At 42.4% G+C, this 24,089-nt stretch overlaps 2 protein-coding genes across 2 annotated transcripts in view; both read right to left on the bottom strand.

Annotated features, from left to right (window-relative positions):
- LOC124788814 (juvenile hormone esterase-like) overlaps positions 1-4,813 on the bottom strand; it is a 101,594-nt gene extending 96,781 nt beyond the window's left edge. Inside the window, exon 1 of the mRNA XM_047256095.1 lies at positions 4,799-4,813. Coding sequence (XP_047112051.1) covers positions 4,799-4,813 — 15 coding nt within the window. The remainder of the gene's footprint in view (positions 1-4,798) is intronic.
- Positions 4,814-5,452: 639 nt separating this feature from the next.
- LOC124788815 (acetylcholinesterase-like) overlaps positions 5,453-24,089 on the bottom strand; it is an 88,156-nt gene continuing 69,519 nt past the window's right edge. The window contains exons 8-10 of the mRNA XM_047256096.1: positions 21,195-21,324; positions 13,952-14,090; positions 5,453-5,618 (exon numbers count right to left, since the gene is read on the bottom strand). Coding sequence (XP_047112052.1) covers positions 5,453-5,618; positions 13,952-14,090; positions 21,195-21,324 — 435 coding nt within the window. The remainder of the gene's footprint in view (positions 5,619-13,951; positions 14,091-21,194; positions 21,325-24,089) is intronic.

A 24,089-nucleotide genomic window follows, 5' to 3' on the forward strand; every position in this document is an offset into this window, starting at 1 on the left:
CATGGAGTTAGATAACTACTTTCTTGCGAAACACAGCTAGCTCTTTTCTCACACGAAGTGTTGAGTGATGTTGAAAAGAGATTTCAAATTGATTTCGTATTTCTAGATTTCCGGAAGGCTTTTGACATTGTACCACACAAGCGGCTGGTAGTGAAATTGTGTGTTACGTGACTGGAATCGTGATTTCCTGTTAGGGAGGTCACACTTCACAGTTAATGACGGAAAGTCATGTAGTACAACAGAAGTGACTTCTGGCGCTCCCCAAGGTAGATTTATAGGCCCTTTTCTGTGCCTTATCTGCATAAACGATTTGGGAGACAATCTGAGAAGCCGTCTTAGTCTGTTTTCAGAAAATGCTGTCGTTTATCGGCTAATAATGTCATCGGAAGATCAAAACAAATTGCAAAATTGGCAATTGACCCAAAATAACGGAAAGTATGAGGTCATCCACATGAGTGCTAGAAGGAATCCGTTAAACTTAGATACACGATAAATCAGTCAAATCTAAAGGCCGTAAATTCAACTAAATACCCAGGAATTACAATTACAAACAACTTAAATTGGAATGAACACACAGAAACTGTTGTGGGGAAGGCTAACCAGAGACCGAGTTTTATTGGCAGGACGCTTAGACAATGTAACAGATCTACTAAAGATACTGCCTACACTACGCTTGTCCGTCCTCTGTTAGAATACTGCTCGTGGTGTGGGATCCTTACCAGATAGGACTAAAGGAGTCTATCGAGAAAGTTCAAAGAAGAGCAGCACGTTTTGCATTACTGCGAAATAAGATAGAGAGAGAGTGTCACTGACATGAAACAGGATTTGGGGTGGACATTATTGAAACGAAGGCGTTTTTCGTTGCGGAGGAATCTTCTCACGAAATTTCAATCACCAACTTTCTCCTCCGAATGCAAAAATATTTTGTTGACGCCGACCTCCATAAGGAGAAACGATCATCATAATAAAATAAGGGATACCAGAACTCACATGGGAAGATATGTCTGTTTCTTCCGCGCGCTTTATGAGACTGGAATAATAGAGAATTATTATGAAGGTGGTTCGATGAACCCTCTGTCAGGCACTTAAATGTGATTTGCGGAGTATCCATATAGATGAAGACGTGGATTACCCGGTCGCCTTCATTCTGTTGATAGAGGTCGTTTTCGGATGGCTTCATTTGCTGCCTGATATATGCTTTTCTTTAGTTGCGTATAGGCCCTGTATCGAGGCTGGTTTTTTCTGTTGATTTCAACTCTAATTTCAAGGATTTGGCGATATGCTCATGCTCCAAGCCAATGTGTTGGCAATATGTGCTCGGTTATTTCTCTCGCATTGTATATTCACAGTTATAGGGAAATGATCTGATCCAACGGTACCCAGCAGAAACGACCATTCTGTAATTTGGTTCATACAGGGAAAAGCCAATGTTCCATACACTGCAGTTGGTCTCATCCACGGTCCTTGGTTAAATTTACAAATCCATCACTGTATATGATCATGTTATAATCATTAATGCGAGACATTCCGTACTCCCTGCTTTATCATTCGTATGACACCGCCACGCTGTGTGGTTGTCATTGAAGTCCCCACAGATTTGGAATGGTTTTGGCGTATGTTCCAACATGTATTCATGTGTTGTTTGAAATGCAGATGCAATGGAGAGTCAGCATTTGTTAGTACTTACTTCTACTGTTATTGCTTGCCAGTCAGTGTTAGCTAGTGGCATGGTAATTGGTTTATAGCTGAATGTTGTACTAATCAATATAACTCCTCCACCTTTTCCATCCTCTCGATCCGATTATATTACTGCATATCATTGGCATCTAATACACACGTTTTGTTTCATCCAGGCCATGCTTATAATAGCGATAGAGTAGTCATTATTATAAAGTTCGTGTATGAAAGACTTTCTATTAGCATATAAGGATCTGGTATTGCACAGGGGAACTTCAATATCCCTTTTCTGTTTATATGAGTAAAGCTAAAGTATGACCTATTTCTGTCTTTATCTATATTTATGTTTTTGGTAGTATCCAAGCAGCCATATTGTATATATTAGCTTGACCGAAACCGTCTTTGGTTAATGAGGTAAACTGTGTTATTAGATTTGTTATTCCTCCACCAGTAGTTCGACTGTCTCCGTATTCTGATCCTCCATTCCGGATATAATTTCCTGTTGTGATTCAGGAGTATGTGGCCGTGGTGTATGTGGATTCTCTTTAACAGGAGATATTGGTAAATTTTTATTAACAAAAGGACTTGGCGTAGTCTTTCTTTCGGCCTACTGTGATGAATAGTTGTGCTGAATCTGTGCTGAATACTTTTTACGGGGGAAACTTTTTCTCCCAATCCCATTTACTCCTACCAAGATTCCCCGCCACAGCAGCATAGGGTCTTTGGTTTACATATTCTTCAGTTTCCTTACAAAGGATATAACGTATGTAGCTAATGCTTTCTTAATCAGTTGTTGTTTGAGGTGTACTGGGCAAGACGTATCTCTCGATGTGTGTTTCCCTTTACAGTGGGCGCAGTCCATTGTTTCACTTTTTCACTGAACTGTCTCGTGGGTCCCCACACACAGATTGCTTCGAGTCTGTGACTGACATTGGTTACTTCAAATGGCTCTGAGTACTGTGGGACTTAACTTCTGAGGTCATCAGTCCACTAATAACTACTCAAACCTAACTAACTTAAGGACACCGCAACAATCCATGCCCGAGGCAGGATTCGAACCTGCGACCGTAGCGGTCGCGCCGTTCCAGACTGTAGCGCCTATAACCTCTCGGCCACCACGCATTGATTATTAAGATGGCCATACACAAGGTATTTAAGACACTGCCTCACTACGGGTATGAATAGTCTAAAATTGCATATCATTCCATACATCGTCACATATTCTGGTAGGAAATGCGATACGAATGTGACCTCAAAAGTTTGCCGGGTATGTAGTTCGTTGTTTCTAAATTAATTATGCTCTTGATCATTCGGCGTACATGGTGACTATAATTGTGGATTGAATAGCGTCTTTCAACTCTAACTCTGTTAATTCGGTATCTACATTACTAACAACTCCTCGCCAATGTGTTCTGTGGTTTAGTATGTATGCTATCATCTGTTTCTGATGCAGCGGATTGTCTTGTGCAAACTTGTTTGCAGCCTCTCTTGTTGATAAATCAATCCGAATTCTGTTTTTCCGTACAACCTTGAGATTTGTGATTTTCTGCCTGTTCCCAGAATCTGAGATAAATAGTAACTTCCCCAAGGCCATGGGGTGGTATTTACCTACGTTACCATTAAGTCCCTCTACAAATACATAAAATGGACCTACTGCATCGCTATGATATCTGTTATCTTTGTTTTGGCTTTATATTAGCTTTACATTTGTTTGCAAATGGTTTTCCCTTGGTTTATTACTGTTTTCTTGCGTAATTTGTGCGCTAAGTGAGTTACCACCCAGCGTCGTCCCCAGAGTCTCCCTGCAGGCGAGAGAATTTGATCCTTCGTTTAAATTAAAATTTTCAGCCATGCCTGTGTTGAGCGCTGTCAGATTTTCTATCTCCCTTGTTATTTGTTGCTGATATTGATGAATGGTAACTGCTCGTCTCTTCTCTTTTAATTCTTTCTTCCGCTCCAGATGCATTTTGGTACAAAACTCATGTTGAGTATAATCTCGATTGTATAACTGTGTAACTCCTGGACGCGAAAAGGGGGGGGGGGGGGGTACTCCCTCACTCCCCGAATGGGCCACCGTCTATATTTATTATTCTGTGGTTCTGCTGTATTTATTGCTCACATGCGACTTCTATACGCCCTAATAACTTTTTCCCTCCATTTTTCGCAAAAAAATTGGGAGATTAAGCATAGCAATCATCTGTTTCTAACCAACGGTGATGACTCTTAGCTGCCACTTATTGTGTCATGCGAGCATATTATTCATGCTACTAAAGTATTTTTCCGCCATCTTGTGGAACATTTATGCAATTACAAACTACGTTAAAAATAATAAATTTTGAAAGTACTAGAAATGAAACCAAATTCTGCGCTTAGCAGACAGTGTATCTCCTAAAAAATCAATTCTACGCCCACATTTAAATTTGACAAGCGCTACGAAAGAGAACTGGTGTTCTTTACTTGACCTGCTGGTTTGGTGCCGTCGAGAAAATATTTCAGGATCGCCTCTTTTCCAGATTTTTCTGTTCTGGTTTAATGTCTCAGAATGTTGGAAAATGCTTCCTTATTATTCTAGTTTGCTCGGCATCATGCGGTCTGTTGCAAATAGCACGAAATAAACATTTATGTAACAATAGCGTCGTTCATTGTACAAATGCATAAAATAAATACGATAAATATGTGTATGTTTACGTCCTGTAAACGGTCGCCGGTGCAAAATCTCTTTCTGTGAGGCTTGCCTTTACTGACGGCGACAGAAAAATCGATGACTGCTTATTAATCAGTGAGAGAAAAATAATTTAACGATTTTGAAAATCGTATACGCCCTTTATTTGAGGATGATTTTGTATGGAATCATTACTCTCAGCACACAAAAGGGATTTACCTTAGCGAGAGAGGCACGAACGGATTATCTTCTAGTACCATATGCCATGATTATGGTTAGTTTCATGACCTAGAAAAAAAAAGATACACCTATCTCGGTTTAGATCGGTGTGGAGGAGGCAGAGGACTTCTCTGATGAATGACCTGTAGAAAACTGTTATTATGTTTTGACCGTGAAATCGGGAAGTTAAAGATCACAAGCTCTTGAAAAGGGTGAGAATCACTCTTAATTTTTACATACCGCGCAAGCAGCCATTGTGACACAGTTGAAGCCAGCCAGGAATTAATCGGTTTTCACTTACCTCCTTTTACAGCGTCGAAGAACCGCCTTCTCTACAATAAAAGGTACCACAGGACAACAACAATTTTGTACACCGGTTTCTTCACTCAAATGGTTATCATTAAATAATGAACGGACATACTCCCCTCCACCCAAGTTCTATTCAACTCTAAAAAAGATACCAGAATGTGACAAAAGAAGATCTACCTTCATATACCTACTATTTTTCTACAGAGATCACAATATATCATTTGGCACCAAGTTATTTATTGAAACGTTTCTGAATATTGCTTTCTCAACAAACCTCTGCACGCTTATCGATCAATGTTAACGTCATTTCAGACATCTGAACATTACATGTATCAGGAACGAAAGTAAGTAACGAAAGCTTTGTAGAGAGCAAGTGATTAGGGGTATAGCTTTCTAGTTACAAGAACTAATACTGGGAGCTAAATACGTTTGAATAGCCAAACCACAAAGAAGACATCCTTTCACATTATTGAAATTAAAATGAATGTGTGTAATCTGTAATCCGTTTTTATTATCACGTCAAACAATATTACGGAGCAACCCTGACAGTGCCGTGTCTCCAGAGTGTGCTCTCATCAGTAGGCCCTATGTTCCAGGGAACGGTTGCAGCGGTACATTCTCGTCCCAGAAGTCCATGCGGTCCTTGTCCTTGTCGTGACCGAGCGTGATGTTGGCTTGTATCAGAAGGTAGCTTCTCCTCGTCATGTCGTAGGGCTCCCAGACCACAGGATCTGCAACTGGTGTCGGGTTTCTGCGGAAAATATGCACTTATTACTAAAGCTTAACTTTGTCCACTTCTGATAACATTTTGTCCGTCTAATGTATTGACTGCTGCATTCGACTTGACATTCTGGTTGCAAAGTAGTGTAAGTAGGCTGTTTAGGGTTTTATGTTGGTAACGCCATGTAGCGCTCTATATGAAAATCACTGACTGTGCTGTGTGAAGGCTGTGGTTGGTTTGCATTGTTGGAGTAATATTCGCCATTGTAGTGTTGGGCAGCTGGCTGTTAACAGCGCGTTGCGTTGCGCAGTTGGAGGTGAGCCGCCAGCAGTGGTGGATGTGGGGAGAGAAATGGCGGAGTTTTGAGAGCGGATGATCTGGACGTGTGTCCATCAGAGACACAGTAAATTTGTAACACTGGATGTCATTAACTGATATATATACTATGACTTTTGAACACTATTAAGGTAAATACATTGTTTGTTCTCTACCAAAATCTTTCATTTGCTAACTATGCCTATTCGTAGTTAGTGCCTTCAGCAGTTTGAATCTTTTATTTACCTGGCAGTATTGGCGCTCACTGTATTGCAGTAGTTCGAGTGACGAAGATTTTTGTGAGGTAAGTGATTTGTGAAAGATATAGGTTAATGTTGGCCAGGGCCATTATTTGTAGGGATTATTTAAAGTCAGATTGCGTTGCGCTAAAAATATTGTGTGTCAGTTTAGTGGTGATCAGAATAGGTAAAGAGCGAAATATCTGAGTACGTTCAGTTCTGCTCAGCTGTTTGAAAATCAAATAATGTAAGAGGTTTATCTGCATAGTAATTCATTAATTTTTCTAAGGGGACGTTTCAGTAGGTTCTCTGTACTTATTTTATACTAGCGGTAGCTAACCGGAGAAGCAAGCTACGTAATGAGAATATAGTTTCTGGCCCTGTCTGTGGACAAATCTCTCGTTGTCCTGCAACTGGTTACAACTTCAGACATTGGCCAATAAAATGATATCCAACATAAGTGACATACTGGGTTTGAGTTACCTACAAATAACAGGTAATGTGAAGGTCTACATTACTTTTAAGAACTAATTTGCCTGCTGTTGCGTGTGTACTTTCATAATAATCTGTTGCAACCGTTTACATTGTATTTTATTCAATATAATTGAGGTACTTTGTGAATGGTCACAAAAAGGAAGGATATTTGTCACCACACGTTCTTGCTCCCTATCACGTGGCTAGTCCTTATTGATCAAAAGTCAGAGTGTTTCGGAAAATAGTTTCTGTGCTTGTTATGTGATCTAAACTACACGGTCCAGTCAAATTAATGTGATCACTGCGTGTGTTTGACATCAACGTGCAATAGCCAATCACAGACGTCAGGTGGCAGCACTAGCAGTGGAGGGTATATAAAGCGTGTCGAATAGGGGTGGTGGACGCGGAAAATAGTGCACTCGCTGTCATAATGCGGAAACGGAGCGATTTACTGACGTCCAAAATTACATTATCGTTGGCTTGGGGACGACGGGTGGAAACATTTCCTAAACGTCAAAGTCTGTAAACGCTTCACGTCCGTCTGTGATTAATTCATATTGTGTATGGCAAAATGGCGCCATGCATACCAGCGCAAAGGAAATTGTGGTGCACCACGGACTGTAGATCACACAGGTCAACGACGACTGCTGAGATAAGTACGAGCTAATAGTCGTTCAACTGTTGGGCAGCTGACCGTCGGAATTAACCTAGGGAATAATGACAGTGTGTCCTCAACGATCGTTCAGCAAACTTTGCTGTGTATGGGTCACCGCAGCAGGCGCTTTGTTCATGCACCCACGTTGATTGCTGTTCCTTGGGACAAAATGCGGATTTTGCACACCCATACCTCAAGTGTACGCCCATTGAGTGGCGACAGGTCGCTCTTTCAGATGAATCATGTTTTATGCGCAATCTGACGGACGGCCGCTGACGTGTACGTCGTGAAACGTAATCTCGTCGTCCTGGAAGGCACAATAGATCATCATAAGTACTGTATGCGTCTGTCCTTGGGGACCATGTCCACCCCTTCATACAGTTTGTTTTTCCTCGGCACGATGACCACTAGCAGCAGGACGATGCCACGTGCCACACAGTCGGCAGTGTACGGGCGCGGTACGAAGAACACTGCGATAAGTTTACCGTACCCTCCTGGCCACTAAACTTTTTCAGGCTTATCCCCAACGGAGAATCCGTGTAACCATATCGGTAAGGCTGTCTCCACCTTGGCTCGACGACCGAGAAAAGCAGCGCAAGTGGGCACAGCAGTGGATTCAGCCCTGTCTGTACTTTCCGGAACAACACTGAATCTCTTCCTATTCGTCTCGCAGCGGTCCGCTCTGCAAAAGATGGTTATTCAGGCTTCTGACTGGTGGTCTCATTAATGTGAGCGGACAGTGCTATACCCTGTAGAGGCAAGTCATTGTTTAGCGTTGTTACCGAAAATGGAGAAAGTTTCTTGCCCAATTTACTTCTGATATCCTAATCAGCTCTTGGACAGGCATAGGTCACATATTTTTGTAATGTATGGTACATAAATATGTAGATAGTACACTACCGTTCGTAAAATGTGAAACACTCAAAACCAAACCTCCAGATGCCAGACACTCATATCGTTACGAAGCGTTGTATGTAGGTAGAGCATCAACCAAAACACCGATTACTTCTCGTTAAGTGCTTTCGTCCAGCAGAACATGCGTAAACGGAATTTAAAAATAACACTACAACTGCGGGGATCAGGAAAGGCGTATCTGTGAATGTCAGTTTTGTAGTTCTCTCGTGGGTGAGTTAGTACAGCGTAAAGTCTTCGTACCCCAGTTTCTGAGTTCAAGCCCCACTGTCGACTGTTTGTGTTAACTACTGTATGGGAGAACATTTTCGTGGCATATAAAAGGTCTTTTCGGAGTGTGCAGCAATGTTCTTTTGGCAGTTTGCTTTCGCTTCGTTAGCTGGAAGTAGCAAACCTAAGTACATTTGTATAGATAGATGTAGTGTTCTGTCGGACATGTGTAACGGAACAGACACCACTCGTGTTGAAGCAGCTAGTGCATTTGCAGTTTCACAGAATATTCATAAACAAACGGAACAGTAGAACAAGGAAACAGTTGCATCACATGTAAGGAAGTATTAACAGCCCCCTGTAACACTTTCACGCATAATACAGTAAAAATATTGTTATCTTTGGTGAATGAACCCACGACCCTTGGAACCACAGTCTAACGCTTTCCCACGGAAGTTACTCATATTACTTATAGTTACGCTCTTTCTGTGCTGCACAGTTCTGGTGTTACTTTTAACTAACCTTAACGCCCGTGCAGCTGGACGACAGCACATAGTACGAACTAAATCTGTGTTTTGGTTGATACTCTATCGACTTAGAACGTTTGGTATTAATCTGAGTGTCTGACATCTGGAGGTTTGGGTGTCAGAAGCAATGTTCTGCAACACGCCACAACAAGAGGACGTGCAGAACAGCAGAACCATAATAAGTTATTTAAATGGCAGAGAGATGATGTGCACATAGGCCCAACAGCGCTCTCTTTCGTGTGACTGTAGAAGTCAGTGTTTCGCAACGGTCAGCCGTCATACTAAGTAAAAACGTAAAACCAAGGGCCACTATGTCTCCCCGACATCACAGGATGGAATATCGGCATGTGATTCCGTTCGAACGATGCAGAATGTTTGGTCTCTGTGAGGCGGATTTGTAATTCCTTAATATTGCGGCTCGTAGACGGCACGCTCCTTCAGCAGTGAGGCGTATGTGGAACCAGTGGAGAGAAGAGAGCCGACGGGGTACTGGACGACACATTGAGACCAAAGAGCGAGAAGACCGCCGTCTTGTCCGCTTATTCCAGAATGTTGGCGCGACGTAGGCGAGCTGCAGCGGGTATAGACACGTCTGAATCGACTGTTCGACACTGCCTTCTGTGAGGTTGACTGGTGGCACGCATGTAACTGTGTTGGCATATACTGACCAGACCCACCAATGCCACAGACTGTAATCGGCTTGTGAACACCGACTCCGACACGCTGAGTGGATGAATGTAGTGTTACACTTGTCCTACAGTGATGGCCCCATAGGCGTTCGATGCCGCCGTGGTGAAAGCTATTGGACAGACTATTGTTGAGTTGCAATGAGGAGAAACGCAAAATATGAGGGTTTGGGACGCCATTGCCTATAACACGTGACCTCGCCTCTTACGTCTTGAGATCAACCTGGACCGCTACTACTGCATCAGGGAGATTTTACAGCACGAGGCACTGCCTTTCCTGCAACCCGTTTCAAATGCCATATTTCAGCAGGACAACGCCCGACCGCATGCGGCGAGGAACGTGCACGCCTTCATCGAAGACGACGGCTACTACAGCTTTCCTGGTCTTCCCGTTCGCCTGATATGTCGTCCATGTGTGGGATTTCTTCAGCCAGCAACTTGCTCGCTGGGGTCCTCCTTCAGCCACGGTCGATGCATTGTGGACGCGCCTACGAACTACGTCGCTGAGTATTCCCCAGCAGCATATTCTTTCTTTCCATGCCACGATGTCTACTGCCAGTGATAGCAGCACATGGTGGCGCTACTCTCTAAGATATATTGAATTTTCACCGTCGCTGTACATGTGGAGGTATGGTGTCATGTCCCTAATCGGCCGAATAAATTTCATCGTGAAAACACCTCTGGCTGTTGTGTTCCACTGTCTACCAACGGTAGTGAATGTAAAGAAGAAATACAGGGTGACAATTGTTGAACTACATGAAAAAATCGTAAATTAGTTGCAAGCTACGACGTACACACACTTTGTTCTAAACGTAAACGTCACTACGGATATTCGGATTTAGGTTATGACATGTTTGATATGCTGTCATCATTGGCGATGATGTGGCGCAGACGAATAGCGAAATTCTGTGTGGCCCGCTGAAGCGTCGGAATATAAATGCTGTCGATGACTTCCTCAGTTACTGTTTTCATCTCACCAATAGTTTTGGTGTTATCGCTGTTCACCTTGTCTTTAATATAGCCCCATAGAAAAGAGTCGCAAGTGTTCTGATCTGCAGAATGTGATGGCCAATCGAGGCCCACGCCAGTCGCCTATGGATACCCCAGAGTCAGAATGTTGGCCACAAAGTGCTCCTCCAGTATATCAAACACTCCTGCTTCAATGGCGTCGAGCTCAGTCTTGCATGAAACACGATTGTCGAAATCAGGGTCACTTTTTATAATGGGGACGAAATCATTTTCAAAAACCTTCACATACCGTTCGGCATTCACCGTGCCATCAAGGAATATAGCATCGATTATTCCAAGACTGGACATTGCATATCACACAGTCACCCGTTGAGGGTGAAGAGACGTCTCGATCGCGAAATGCGGATTCTCAGTCACCTAAATGCATTAGTTCTGCTTATTAATGAAGCCATCCAAGTGAAAGTGGACCTCATCGCTAAACAAAACCATGCGTGCGCATGTTAATTCTCATCATCCCTCGCAGCCAACTTCGCGGTTCGAACGTCCTAAAGCAAACCGTTCAGAAGTTATGACGATTTATTTTAATATAGTTCGATAATTGTCACCACGTATTTTTAGCAAAAATCTCCAAAATTTCCTGATCTATCTATTTCCAGTTTTTACATGACACTCTGATAAACGTTTAGAGGGATGTAGGCTATACATTTTTAAACGACAATTCGCAGTTATCTGTTAATACCGTTCGCAAGAAAGAAAATGCTGCGCTGTGCTGTACAAAAGTGCCGTTCCTAATTCTTCCTCGCAGGCAGTTTCAGTTACTATAGTAGAGCGCGTAAACAATTGGGCTACCTACTTGTTTCTCCCACATACATTTCTAGCCCTTCTATATAATTTCTAGCCACACGGCATTTCATTTTTTTTCCAAACAAAAATTTTATACACAACAACATGCTATGCAGTTTTTTTCCTCGCCATCGGTTTTACAGGAAACCGGACAGTGGCATTTATGGCTAGTCCAATTATCGTCAGAATAGCCCTATGGAATCTGAACGTCTAAAACACTGAATCCCACCCATTTTCTGATTAAAACTATGCGAAATAATGTCGTTGAAGCTACTGCAGTTGGAAAGGTCTCTGTCATACCCCATACACAAATGATCCCAACCAATTTACTTATTCATTGTAAGCGATTTCAGTTTCCAGTCAATGTTCCGTTTGCAATACGAATAAACAAGGCTCAGTGTCAGATAGAGGAGGGTAGTAGTGAAAGGAGAACGAGAGGGGGGCAGGGAGGAAATGGATTGAGAGAGTGGGCAGGAGATGATGTATAGAGGAAGGGGGAAAGGAGGAAGAGATGGACGAAGAAAGAGGGGAGGAGGTAATGGACGGAGAGCGAGAGGGTGGAGAGGGACAGGACTTCACGATGTATCTCCAGCTGCGAAACTTTGCTGTGTTCACTAGTGAAGCTACACAGTAGAATAGCTTTTACTTAATGACTTTCCTTTAATGTGCCAATTTTGTCGTATTCCTCACGACTGTGATCTGCAAAATATTCGGTCTAAGGCGCTGCAGTCATGGACTGTGCAGCTGGTCCCGGCGGACGCTCGACTCCTCCCTCGGGCATGGGTGAGTGTGTTTGTCCTTAAGATAGCCGGCCGCGGCGGCCGTGCGGTTCTAGGCGCTTCAGTCCGGAACCGCGAGACTGCTACGGTCGCAGGTTCGAATCCTGCCTCGGGCATGGATGTGTGTGATGTCTTTAGGTTAGTTAGGTTTAAGTAGTTCTAAGTTCTAGGGGACTGATGACCTCAGATGTTAAGTACCGTAGTGCTCAGAGCCATTTTTGTCCTTAGGATAATTTAGGTTAAGTAGTGTGTAAGCTTAGGGACCGATGACCTTAGCAGTTAAGTCCCATAAGATTTCATACACATTTGAACATTTTTTTTGTAAAATATTTCTCACTTCATGACATACTGGTTAGCCTTCATAGAGACGAAGTTTTAGTCGGTACTTCCTTGACATGACAAAATTCAGATCCCTGTTCTGTTAACATCGTCATATATTGAAAGTACAGCTGATTCCTGCTGATACACGAGGATCTTCTCAGCAATAAATTGCGTGGAAACGGTGAAAAATTTTGGAGTTGGTACATCCTTTAACTTCAACTTAGGAGTCCGTACCTCGTCATCTTCTCTTGTGCTTTCCAGGACTTTCTTAGCCTATCTGTAGACATTCATTGAGCTAAATGTCCTCCGTGTTTCCATTCCATTTTCAATGCAGTCATAATTATGCCTTTCACTCTCTTCAGTTTCCTCATACATTTATTTGTTTCCCACTTCATTCTAGTAATTCGCTTCACGCATCTCACTATTTCTCATTGAAGAACCGTCATTTTTGGGATAATTTTAACTTTCACTACTGCTATAAGTCAGAATTGGAAATCCACACTGACTGCCAACATTTCGTTTCATTTACAACGGAAACTTAGTTTAGAAAATCCTACTATCTTCATTTTCTAAGATGCTGAACATGTTGCTTAATTACTTTGAAACAACTCTTGATTCTGTTTGAAACTTGTCATGATGTTCTGACAATCGTTTAATATCTCTAACTTTTTTTTTCTTGTTGAGTATAAAATCTATCTCAAAATTTTTTCCATGCCCTTATCAACTTACTGTAGCATATGTCTTGTTTTTAACTGCACTTTTTATTGCACTTCCTTTTAGCCTTTTAAATCCCCATTCGATTATATTTCGCTCCAGTTCCAGCTGTACTAACCAACATGGAGAACCTAAAGTTTTGTAACTTACTATTCCTCAGTAATATAAGCAGTTGGGATTTTGCTTCTTAATGTATTGGTGACATAGCAGTAGAATCCTAACATCTTTTGTAAGTATCTTCATTTAGTATTTCACCCGCCGTTGTGTCGCTAATGATAAATTTAATAGAGAGAGTAGCAACAATATGCACCTTGTACAGCCCGCAAACATATTACGTGTTCCTTGTAATAGGCGGAAAAACCTTAATGGTGTCCTGAGAAAGATCGCGGGCTTCCCACATGCAAAAACATGTAGCTTTGCCTTCCGGGGTTGAACTCATAGATTTTGACATCTCAGTGAGTGAGTTTCCCAGTAGTTTTACGGGTAGTTATACTGAATATTTGGTGATAGTAAAAGGCAATTGAAAGTAGTGTAAATAGACATGGACACTTTGTTTGGCAAATGAATTTAGTTTTAAAACAGAAAGAAAATCAGTTAGCGTCTTCCACGTATCACCATTCATTAGCAGTCGCGTACATTATCGAGGCCTTGAGTCCTAAACGATTACAATATTTTATTTTAAGTCCTGAATCTATTTTGAATGTTGAATATACACATACCCGTATTTCGCAAAGTTGGTCCAGAGGCGCAGAATGTTTCTTCGTACTTGATCCTCTTCTGATTCTGGATCCAGATTATAACTAATGTCTAGATCTCTCCGCAGGAAGAGGAATTGTAGTTCACCGCCATGTCCAACTCCTACAACAGTAACAAGCATACACTTTCTTTTCACTAACTCATTATCGTGATTGACTTATGGAAATATTGTGCTTCTGAGAGTTCGTCGACTTAACGTATAAAATAAGTGCGCAGATACAAGTGCATGGAATGCGCAGTTGTCGCTCCCGAAGAAACATTTAACCAACCTTTTGCGCTAAGTATAAGTACTTTAACTACGTTTAGTTTAGCTGAATGCTGTAATGTATTAGGGGTAAACATAAAGTTTCTGTCAGTTTGAGAGCGTTGCTGCAGGAAATAGGCAACGTAGCGCGACTCCGATGCTGGCACGTAAGCACCGACGTGTAGACAAGGGATTAGTGCGGCATTAGTGTCTTTCCGACGAGCGTGCAGTAATTGCGGAAACTGGAGTCGTTATTACCAAACGCGTCCGAACAGGACCACCGTGATATTCTTTTCTTTGCTACCGAAAGACAAACACCAGTAACAACCACTGGAGAATGAAAGATGATCATGGGGCAGCATGTCTGTCGAAAATCATCGTTGTGAACTATTGCGACAAGGGGTGCTGCCTCTATATGATAACACACTCCATCATAGAGCAAACGTCGTAACTCAGAAGTTACGCTAACTCAAGTTGGAGACACTTCCATGTAATTATCACGCCTTCAGTCCCCTAAGAAAGGCTTGAAGGGTCGACGATTCTTGTCGGACGAGGATATACAGTAGGCAGTTACGCACCTCCTCACGTTTGCAACACACGCTATTTTACCAAAAGGGTATCTTGAAATTGATGCCTCGGTGGGATGATTACCTCAACGCTCAACACGATTTCGTCTGATTTAAATATCGATTCTGGTCTGTACGGCCTCCGAACGGAAACTTTTTGATCGGCCCTTACGTTGACATCACACAGCAGTGATATCTGCTGGAAGGCTTCAAAACGATGTGCAAAGTTGTGATGTTTTGTATAATCAGTGTTTAGAATGTTATGATGCCATTCTCCATGTCTTTCTACCTTGAAATAGTCTTCCTACTTCTACGTAAATCAAATTACTTATCCATGTTGTAGATTTTATTTGCACCTGCCATTTTCTCCCTCTGCTTGTCTTTCCAGTGATAAATATGGTACGCTAATGTAATGTATTTATTCATATGGTAAGAGCTTTCTATAGGGTCTTTCCCATAGCCTATGATGTTACATGTCTCTAGGCTATGTACCTCTCTGCACACTTAATTTTTAACTTTCTTCAGTAGTACCTTCGGTTTCCAATGGGCACCGTGGTGCATGCAGAGAAGAACGCCGAATACAAGGAAACGATGAAGTAAAGCGGAAAACTTCATACGAATATGCAAAGTGGCCGCCACAGGAGAGAGGGGCGAATTCGTGTAGCTCAGTGAGCACTGCCCACACTTCTCACCGCCGGCAGGCAGCTCTGGAGATTTATCCACATAGGTGCAAGCGGGACAGCGCATGGGCTCTCAGAGTCAGAATTCGTGCTGGAAAGGAAAAGAACAGCTTGTAAACAATGTCGTTCTGTTTTATGCAGTTTACAGATAAGTACATCCACTTTTACTACATTACATAATTGACCTTCTTCTTGTGTGCTGGATGTACATGCATTGCCCGAACTCTTAGGGGACTCGGTAAGATTGCCTGCCGCGAGTAATGAGTGTAATTGGCACGAGCACTACGAATGTAGTGTGTGGACATTAAAGTTGGGAATGTGGGTCTCACGGGGAGTGTGCAAGGGATAAATCCCTGCAGTCGCACTATCGTCTGTGCCCTCGGTGGCTCAAATGGATACAGCGTCTGCCATGTAAGCAGGAGATACCGGGTTCGAGTCCTGGTCGGGGCACACATTTTCGACTGTCACCGTTGATGTATATCAACGCCTGTCGACAGCCTAGGGTACTGATTTAATTATCATTTCATAACTAGATGAGCTCTGCAATAAATTTCAACACGTAATGGAGGATATTCAGCTCAAAAATCACAACTATTGGAGGTATACGTGGAAAACGCCCGAAGACACGGGAGATTCCAGTTGGATAGCACTGTGCTCAGACTAATTCCGAAGTCAGATACTGGGTTGTAAGGTGTACCCAGGAGTAGATATAGACTCAGATCACAATTTAGTAATGACGACGAATGGACTGGAGTTTAAGAGAATCGTCTGAAAGAACCTGTGTGGTAGGAAATGGGATACATAAATACTGAGAAGTAATTAGATGCGTTTGAAACTCGATAAGGCTGCGGATACTGCAATAAGGAATACCACACTAGGCAGTTAAAATGAAGAGGAGAGGACATTTCTAAAACGAGCAATCACAGAGGACGAAAAGACAGACATAAGTATTAGGAAATCAAATTAGGAGAATCATTGGTTAATAGATGAAATACTTCAGCCTATTGGTGAAAGAAGAGCGTACAAATAGGAATTAAAAAAATAATAAACGCGGCGGACAAGAATAAATGCTTGCAGGAAAGATGTGAAGAAATCGAAAAGGAAAGAATTGTCGAAAGGAGTTAAAAAGGGCACATTGCGCGCCAAGGTATTTCTAGGAAATCTCTCACACGGAAGCATTTCACCACTAGATTGTTCAACAGCGTTCACCGTTTGATTTCAAACATAAAATATATATTTATCGTAATCATTCAGGAAACAACTTCTTAATTAAACAATCGTTTAAAAGAAGGTTAGTTTCAACTATCTACACTACTGGCCATTAAAATTGCTGCACCACGAGGATGACGTGCTACAGACACGAAATTTAACCGACAGGGAGAAGATGCTGTGATATGCGAATTATTATCTTTTCAGAGCATTCACACAAGGTTGGCGACGGTGGTGACACCTACAACGTGCTGACATGAGGAAAGTTTCCAATCGATTTCCCATACACAAACAGCAGATGACCGGCGTTGCGTGGTGAAACGTTGTGTGTAAGGAGGAGAAATGCGTACCATCACGTTTCCGACATTGATAAAGGTCGGATTGTAGCCTATCGTGATTGCCTTTTATCGTATCGCGACATTGCTGCTCGTGTTGCTCGATACCCAACGACTGTTAGCAGAATTCGTAATCGGTGGGTTCAGGAGGGTAATACGGAACGCCGTGCTCGATCCGAACGGCCTCGTATCACTAGCAGTCGAGATGACAGGCATCTCATCCGCATGGCCGTAACGGATCGTGCAGCCACGTCTCGATCCCTGAGTCAGCAGATGGGGACGTTTGCAAGACAACAACCACATGGACGAACACTTCGACGACGTTTGCAACAGCATGAACTACCAGCTCGGAGACCATGGCTGTGGTTACCTTTGACGCTGCATCACAGACAGGAGCGCCTGCGATGGTCTACTGAACGACGAACCTGGGTGCACGAAGGGCAAAACGTCATTTTCTCGGATGAATCCAGATTCTGTTTGCAGCATCATGATGGTCGCATCCGTGTTTGGCGACATCGCGGTGAACACACATTGGAAGAGTGTATTCGTCATCGCCATACTGGCGTATCACCCGGCGTGATGGTATGGGGTGCTACTGGTTACACGTCTCGGTCACCTCTTGTTCACACTGACGGAACTTTGAACAGTGCATGTTACATTTGAGATGTCTTACGACACGTGGCTCTACCCTTCATTCGATCCCTGCGAAACCCTACATTTCAGCAGGACAGAAAATGTTCGACTGCTGCCCTGGCCAGCACACTCTCCAGATCTCTCACCGACTGAAAACGTCTGGTCAATGGTGGCCGAGCAACTGGCTCGTCACAATACGCCAGTCACTACTCGTGATGTACTGTGGTATCGTGTTGAAGCAGCATGGGCAGCTGTACCTGTACACGCCATCCAAGCTCTGACTCAATGCCCAGGCGTATCAAGGCCTTTATTACGGCAATAGGTGGTTGTTCTGGATATTGATTTCTCAGGATCTATGCAACCCAAATTGCGTGAAAATGTAATCACATGTCAGTTCTAGTATAATATATTTGTCCAATGAATACCCGCTTATTATCTGCATTTCTTCTTGGTGTAGCAATTTTAATGGCCAATAGTGTATTGACACAGAATTTGCTTTACCAACCTCAAGGCTAAGTAATGTAACCAATTAATAACATCAAAATCAAGATTCACAGGTTGGCCAACGCTCAGAATAATATTATTAAAAAAATAATAAAAAAATCAAATTCATTTGCTGCGTGGGACCATCCCCTTGAGTACTAGTAGTTGAATAAAAAGACTGCACGCTTTAAGAAAATTTGCTGGATCAAAATCACAAGAATAATTAACATTGATCCATAAAAAAGGCCTGAAAGAAATAAGATCGGGACAATGTAATTATAGCGAAGGGAGGACTAAACCATAAAATTATATTCACACAGTAATAGATCAGCTACAAAAAAATCAAACAGTACAGTAAACAACTTCTTGAAAAATGAAAAAAAGAGTTAGTTTCAGTTATTACATGAAGTATTAAATGCCCAAGGCCAGTTTTCAACCACAATAAACAACAACTTAACTTTGACAATTAGTTGTGTGGACTTGTTGCAACAGGCACAATATAGAGGCAGAGTCCCTTTGGAATGGTTACAGACGACAAGGCGTGTCGTCCGATGTGGGGACATGGCAGCCCGACCGTCGCATCCACCCAGGCGTTGACTATTGACGCAAGAGAGGTAGTCCCACCCAAGCGCGTAGAGTAAAAACTACGATGGGAAGTATACCTTGGATACAAAACCTTATTAGTCTAAACAGAAGAGCTGAAAGTCGTATGCCAAATTAGATCTTCAGTATGAATATAAAATTTTCTTTAGTAAAACCCTGCACCAGGCCACTACGCTTGGGACGGACACGAATTCGAGCAATCGCACGAAATACGTGGGCCTTACTGTCTTCAAACCTCAGTAACGTGAAGAAGCTTGCAAGCACGAAGAAATGCAAATTAATCTGCGGACTAGACAGCAAAATAAATTTACACGAATTTTAAATACACAATTGGTAGTAAAATATTAGCTAGGACATACATTTACGTTACCAACACTTATAATGCCTCACCACACGCTACACGCAAAAGTCCGTAAGGTAAAACAAGACAAATTAAGCTGCTATAGCTTACAGTTTACCATAGTTTCAGCTGTGAGCACGAGTAAATAACAACTCATATTATAAAATCACTCAGCTATCTTCACTTACTGTTATTTGTATTTTGCCCATACAGAGCCTTTTATGCTGAGATGTTTCCCACACCACCTTGTGTTGTGACTTTATATGTATGAGTGATTGTCAGTGTGTGTGTTCTGTATAGTGAATACATAGACCGTTGGTGGGACACAGGGCGATGGGTGAAACTGCTTCCAGTCCATGCGCTTCCGTTGTTATGGTGATCTGCTCCAGCTGCTGCAGATGCTGTGTTGAAGCTGAAGGTGTTAATCAAAGTTTCTGAGAAATATTCGTCGCGGTTCTGTTGCATAGCAATCAGATTTGCCTTCAGTTCTTAGAAACATTGGTGGCAGAAAAATGATCCGTGAAATGACTTCTTTTCCGAAGAAAGCATCAAATTATTTAATTAGAACTGAACGCTCCCGTCGAAATTGTTATTGAGCTGGTATTCATTAATGGATCACACTTGAGTATACTTTTTAGGAAATAACATGTACCTTTTTGAAATGAACGAAGTTTTATTGACCTTAGTGTCAATGAAATTCTTTTCGTACATGAATTAGCGATTCTCTATGATAAATATAGATGTATATACAAATTTCTTTCAGCATCGCCCAATGACTTCGATTTATTGTAGACTAGTCATCTAAGCGCACTACGCCACGGAGTATTAAAGAGTATTTTTGTTTCTCTTCCTCTCGTACTGCCACATTAATGCATAGCAATATTATTACATGATATATCATAATTTACACCCAGCAGAATAATTTCCCAGTGATGTAACCATAATTTAAGCTTAGCACATCGTTTGGGCAATACCAGAATACACCAATATTTCCACCAAATGTCTATAGAAATAAATACGTGAATTTAAAACAAATCGCTCACATTCAAACTTAATAAACGTCACATTAAGTATAGAAGGAGCCAAAGCAGGTGAAGATAGTCATTTAAAATACAAGCTAAAGCCAATTCTTATACTGGCAATACAAATGCATACGGAAGGAATTAGAGTGCTTGGATCCAGAGTTGAGAACAGCAATACCCTCTCTTCCAGAACGTCGCCTTTGTTCTCCGCATATATGGCTGTGATGAACGAATGGAAGGCGCCAAAAAGCAGTTCTGCGTGTCAGCCAACATGCAACAAAATACGGCATGGTCAGCAGGACGTGACCACTGCAGAATGCAGCCAGCCCCCACAGCCTGCGGGGCTGCCACCGGCGCGCAGCACGCCCAGTAGTGCACACTCCCTCGTAAACGGTCTTGCAGAACTCGGTGCCCTCACCTCACTGTCACTACGCCAGCTCAGACCCTTGCTCAGCTTATCTCCCAGCCCCAGAGCGCCACCTAGCCACACGCCATGGCAGCGAACCAAAGGTAAGCCCACGTTTTTGGATCCTGAGGCATCTTTGAAATGTCTAAAATGCATGTCTGATCGTCAGCTGCTTTGCTGTGTTGACTGACGGTGTTAATGATTTATTAGGAAGATTAGAACTTTAACATTCCAGAAAAGTGATGCTCTACCCACAATTAGTGTACACTAGAGTAACTGAATCAGAGGTGTTGGTAACCATTCTGCAGTTTGCCACATTACTACTTTGTTGAGATTGGCCCCTGCTAGTGATTGGCAATGGTCTCCGCAGTGTATTTGTTTAGGTAGTATTCATATAGTGGGGGACTTCATTGTCATACCGAGATTTTATTGAACGTGTAGGAGTAGTGAAATCGTCTGAAGGAAACCACTATAGCTTTATTCAAAGTTTCAGAAATATTAAAATTAACAGTAGGTTCGTTCTTACGAAAAATAAATCACTTCTAATTCTACGTCCACATCTACATCTGTGCTCTGTAAACCACTTTGAAGAATTAGTATGCAGGGAATTCAGAATTTTATCAATACCGTAGAACATTCTCAACTCCCAGAGTATTTATCTTAAAATGTGTCTCTTTTCACTTACCAAATTCATTCACGAAGGTGTCATCTGAATGATAGTCGAACTCGTAGTAGTAGACTGATACGTTAGTTACTTCAGTTATCCTTCTGACCAGCGCATCGGTGGGGTTGAAGAAATTTAAATCTACGTCAAGCTGCAACAATAAGAAATTTATTACTTATGTATATTGAAATATATGCCACGGTTTAAGTTGCGTATTGTTGAAATATCATTTGACCCTGAGTACGACAGTGCTGCGAAGACTTTGTGGTGGTTGTTCATTCGAATCTTGTCAGCGCTAAAAATGTTAATCTTCGTAATTTTCCCGGAAAATTGACGAAGACATAGTTGATGATTTTCATAATCTACTCCGTCATCAGTGATTAAGATCCACATCTTTGTGCAGACTGTCATACAATGAAGACGTCTATGGAACCCTGAAAGTAGTCAATACCGGCGCCCAAGGGGATGCCGTGTTCATCGATTTGTAGAAGGCCTCCAATACTCTGTCACCTAGTGAACAAAATACAGGTGTATGGACCATCGGACTGTCTTCGTCATTCTTGCGAACAGAACACAGCACAAAATTCTTAACACAGGGAAACCTTTAGACGTATCAGTAGCTAGAGCATGCCCCAAGGGATGTTACAGGATCATAACTGTTCACTATGTATACAAATTACCCAATGGTTACGTCGGAACCTCCGTTAAACAGTTCGCTGCTTAGGCTATTGTATATAGACAATACCCAACGCTACTAACTTATAGCGAAAGCTTAAATACATGTAAAAGGGTCGACGCTTGGTGCATGAATCGGAAATTGTCACCCATTCAAAATAAATTTAACGTATTGCGTAAAAATACGCCGAAAGATCAATTCTTGTTTAACTACACGGTTGCTGAACAGTCACTGGAAATATTCCAATCCATCAAAAATGCACAGAATAATTTTAAGTGGAACGAGCACATAAAGCTAATAGTAAAGTCAAATGTCAGACTATGATTCGATGAGAGATTCCTTAGGAAATACAGTCCATTTGCAAGAAGTAGTTTATAGAACGGTTGTTCGACCGTTATCTATTTCCTCTCAATCTGGTATCCTTACTAGAGATGATTATTGGAAGAATTAGGAAAGATCTAAATAAAAACGGCGCATTCCGTCACGGCATTAAAAATGGTTCAAATGGCTCTGAGCACTATGGGACTTAACATCTGAGGTCATCAGTCCCCTAGAACTTAGAACTACTTAAACCTAACTAACCTAAGGACATCATACACGTCCTTGCCCGAGGCAGGACCGTAGCGTTCGCGCGGTTCCAGACTGTAGCGCTTAGAACCGCTCGGCCACTCCGGCTGGTGTCACGACATTAATTGAGCGTAAATGCGCCATCTAGATGCTCGTCCTACTGCGATGGACGACTTAACAAGAGTGACGTTGTGCACCATGCATCGCCAAAAAACCATTAAGGTAATTGCAGAGGTTCGAGCTCGGACGCTACCTTACGGACAGTCGTTGTTTCCATCCTCCATCCGCGACTGGCGCGGGAACAGGATGTTCCGCAACAGTACCCGCCGCCAAACACATCATAACGTAGCTCGCAGCGTATAAATGTAGATGACACTCTTGACGGTTTGGTGTCTAGAGTATGATGACGGGCGCAACAGCCCCACTATTACTGTAAGATAATCAGTGGGACTATGCAGTAGAAGACAAAGAATGGCAACACAGTAAAACTATGATGTTAAACTAGCGGTATCGGAATTATACAAAACTACATTAAATGCACTCGAAGTTGAGAGTATGGACAATCTGCAGTTGTATAATGACGACAATGAAAACTTGCGCCAGATCAGGACTGGAACCTGGATTTCCCGCTTATCGCGATCGGTCACCTTACCATTTGGCATTCCGAGCACAACTCACGGTCAGATCCAGACTTCCATATGTCGTCAACCACGTCTATAGCTTGTACTCGTACATCCATCATGCATATTCCCCTACAGGGGAGACGTTTTACTGGAAACTGGCTTGCACGGTGTCGCAATTAGGAATAACACAGGCAGTGCAATATGGTATTATACAAAACCGGTAATTTTATAACCAACACAAATCATGTAGTCACACGACGTCAGCTTTAAGGACATTTTAACGATGCAGTTCAAAATACACTGTAGAAAAAAAATTGCAACACCAAGAAGTAGTTGTGCGACATAAACGAAATTTGGTACATCTACATCTGAAATATGTCTCTTCAGATTTAGTGCCACTGTGAGGATGCAAATCAGGTTTGTTTTAAATACACGCTGTAACGGTCGTGATCTTTACTCCCCTTTGAAATTGGACGTAGTGAGTTGAAGTTAGCCAAGAATGCATTTAAGACGACAAGCACGCCATTATCAGCAGCTCTCAGAGTTTGAACGTGGTCGTGTAAAAGGGCTATAAGAGGCTGGATGTTCGTTCTGTGATACTGCAGAAAGATTTAGCAGAAATGTAGCCATTGTACATGATTGTTGGCAGCATGGTCACGGGAATCTACGATCGCAAGAAGATCTCGACTCGGAAGGCCGCTTGGTACCACCAAGAGGGAAGACCACCGTGTACGTCGCATGGCTCTGGCGCATCGTATTGCATCTGCAGCTGCAAACTGAGCAGCAGTTGGCACCATAGTCCACAACCAACTGTTACACATCGGTTACTTCAACGACAGCTCCGAACCAGACGTCCTATAGAGCGCTTTCCACTGACCTCAAACCATCACCATTTGAATCTTCAATTGTGTCAAGCGAGAGCTCATTGGAGGGTAGGATAGACGTCTGGTGTGTTTTCCTGGTGAAAGCGGGTTCTATCAGTGAGGGCCGTTTGTTGTTAAGAAGGAGGCCAGCTGAGGGCCTGCAACCAGTCTGTCTGCTAGCTGGACA

This window comes from Schistocerca piceifrons, chromosome 3, assembly GCF_021461385.2.
Source record: "Schistocerca piceifrons isolate TAMUIC-IGC-003096 chromosome 3, iqSchPice1.1, whole genome shotgun sequence".
In the NCBI taxonomy this organism is placed as follows: domain Eukaryota; kingdom Metazoa; phylum Arthropoda; class Insecta; order Orthoptera; family Acrididae; genus Schistocerca; species Schistocerca piceifrons.